Source organism: Erigeron canadensis, unplaced genomic scaffold (genome assembly GCF_010389155.1).
Source record: "Erigeron canadensis isolate Cc75 unplaced genomic scaffold, C_canadensis_v1 Conyza_canadensis_unscaffolded:312, whole genome shotgun sequence".
In the NCBI taxonomy this organism is placed as follows: Eukaryota; Viridiplantae; Streptophyta; class Magnoliopsida; order Asterales; family Asteraceae; genus Erigeron; species Erigeron canadensis.
Window position 1 is genome coordinate 322 of NW_025215726.1, and position 2,966 is coordinate 3,287.

At 34.9% G+C, this 2,966-nt stretch overlaps 1 protein-coding gene across 1 annotated transcript; it reads right to left on the reverse strand.

Annotated features, from left to right (window-relative positions):
* Window positions 1-1,233: 1,233 nt before the first annotated feature.
* LOC122584475 (lysM domain-containing GPI-anchored protein 2-like) lies at window positions 1,234-2,078 on the reverse strand. Its single transcript, XM_043756632.1, has one exon. The coding sequence runs from the start codon at window positions 1,957-1,959 to the stop codon at window positions 1,249-1,251; it is 711 nt and encodes a 236-aa protein (XP_043612567.1). The 5' UTR covers window positions 1,960-2,078; the 3' UTR covers window positions 1,234-1,248.
* Between the last annotated feature and the right edge of the window lie 888 nt (window positions 2,079-2,966).

The following is a 2,966-nucleotide window of genomic DNA, read 5'->3' on the forward strand; positions in this document are numbered from 1 at the left end:
CCATCTTGGATGCATATTCATCAAAATGATGCATCCAACAAAAACGTGATTTTTTCGATTTTGACGGATCATTGTGTTGTTAAACACTTAAATAATGATAATTAGTTATGCACTATGTTAGTTTTATGGACTTTTAATGCATCAAAATGATGTTTGTAAGTGTTCCCACCGTTCTTATTTTAAGAGTGTTCTTACCGAAGTGTCACCCTACTATTCTAACATGAAACAAAATTCTAAAATACCCACATTTGACTAAAAAATTATATTCAAATGTTCTATGAACTTTCAATGTAATGCTAGTAAATGTCAAGAGACTACAATTCAAACCCACCCAGGGATTCCCTGACTAGTCATGTTAAGGTAATCTTAACCCTTCACTGAAAATCAAAGGCTAAGATGTAGATTTTATTTTTGAATCTTGTCCCTTAATTTTCAATCAATAAAATCAAGGTCAAGATTTCCCCAACTTAACTCAAGTTGGAGAAATAACTTGCGGGAATCCCCTCCTCACATATGGTGACTTTTATATGAAACATTAATTTTATATGATACATATTTTTTCCTAACACGTGACAATAGGTGACTTTTAAACAAGACTATGCATACATGCAACTAAAGTTGGTCTAAAGCAATTATTTCAACTTCAATGGCTAAAATCACATAGTAAGCTAGCATTAAATATGAGGAAAGTAGAATCAACTTGCTTTTATAGTCAACTTTCTTATAGCAATTCCTTACAAGAACTATGAAATCTAATTATTTGACTCTCTAAACAACCAGGACATGACAACCACATTATTTTTTCCTCAATGAACAAAAAAATCTTCTAAGTCGGATCATTTGGTTTGAAGACAAACAAATTCCAACCCATTTGGTTCCTTACTTTGATATAATTTTTTTTTATATATATCACAGAATATAGTATAAAGTTATTTTATAAAATAAATTATTCTAAGCATGATATATGTTGATACCCTTAAGACTTTAGAAAACATTATTGGGGAATCTACACTTTGTTTCTAAGAAAATTGTAGCAACTAGTTTAATGTTCTAAACCAAAATAATAAGACAATTAATCACCCATTAGGGATAATTAGAGTTAAATAATCATACATTAAGGTTGTTTGATATATTTCTCAAAAAAACATAATCCCACACAACCTCCAAGACAAAAACACTACACTACATTTTTCAATTCCCAAAATACCCTTTTGAGAAACTAGTAAATAAATAAATATTTTTTTGAAACTAGTGAGTAAAAAAATACTCCGTATAACAATAGTAATAAAATTTACCTTTAAGAGGAACATCAAAGATAGAATCAGCTTTCAAATCTTTAGCATCACTCATCCCATTCAAATCCAACAAAGTTTTCTCAGTTGTGTTAAACCTTTGGGCAATCCCACCAACACTATTCCCACTAGCAACCAGATACCCACAATGGACCACACTCTCACCATCCACGTCATCACAACTACAAGGCAACGGGACCCACAACTTAGCCCCAACCTCAATCTTGTTAGGATCAGGAATCCCATTCACTTGTTGTATCTGTTGATATGTCACCAACCTAGAAAACACCTCAGCCGCAATATGATACAAACCATCATTTGGTACAACAGTGTAGTACGGACGCCGGTTGGAAATGCCGGAATTGTTTTGACACAAACAGGGGAATGGGATTTTGAGGATTTGGGAAGATGGGAATGATTGGTTTTGTGGGGTGGTGATTGGGAGGTTGTTTGCTGACAAAAGGGTACGGAGGTTTTTGATTTGGAAGAGGTTTTGGATGGAGGATAAGGTTGTTGTGTTTGGAAGTTTGTAGTCAATAAGTGATGTGCATGTTTTGTTTGGGGTTGTGCATTTGAATCCTAAGGATATTGGTTGTGAAGATGTTGTTTGGATGGAAATGAACAAGATCATGGGGAAGAAAACCCAAACCCAATCGGGAAAAGTCATGTTTTTGTGTGTGTGTTTGTGTGTGGGTGGAATGAGGTGTAATTGGGAGGTGGGAATGAATATATGTATATGTATAATAATGGTGGGAAGGAAAGGGTGGGGTAATGATGAGAAAGAAGAAATGGTGTTGTCTAATTTGATTGTGTGGAAATTGAAATGAGAAAGTGTTGACTAGTTTGGGAGACTTTTGAGGTTTGAATTTTTATTATATAAACATAATAAATAATAAAAAGAAATTAAATTTTTGAGAAAATGTCACAAATGGTCCATGTGCTTTGTCATATTTGCATTTTGTCCCATGTGCTTTTTTTTCATTACAACTGGTCCCTGACTTTTTCGTTTTCGTTACCAGAAACCCCTGGCACTAACTTCTGTTAAATTTGGCCGTTAAATCCCTCACGTGCATGTCACGTGAGGGCATTTTGGTCCATTTTGTAATTGCCGGGACTACTTGTGATAAAAAAAATACCCTTCTTCTTTTTTCCAACTACCACACCACCACCACCACCACTTAAATTGGGCCAAACACACACCTCTACTGGCCTCCTTATTTCGTTGCAAGAAACCTCTGACACTAACCCCATTGTTTTTTACAGTTTAATATTAACCCAAAAACTCTGAAATTTCTACCTTTATTAATTTTAATTCAATATAAAACTCATTCGGTGTTATAGTTTGAGGATGTTTTGAAGTACTAATGAGTCTTGCAACTTATTTGTGTCCAAGAAAAAAAAACTCATCCCATCAAAAATTCTGACCTAGAATATTAATTATTGACCTTCTTGATCTACCACACTCCACCAGAAATTACCTCCGGCGATCCATTCATCACCATACCTAAAGCCAAATGCACCTTAATCTCATCACCAAATCATCACGACCAACACTTTATCTCTCACAATCATATGGTCGCCACCATCTCCATCATCCCCCACGGCCACCCATCCACCTCAAACATTAAAGAACAAAAAAATGTGGCTTTGTCGTCACTGGCCGGAACTGACAAG

What these genes read in the sequence shown, in the direction of transcription:
- LOC122584475 (XM_043756632.1), bottom strand. Translation starts at nt 1,959, where the DNA reads ATGACTTTTCCCGATTGGGTTTGGGTTTTCTTCCCCATGATCTTGTTC.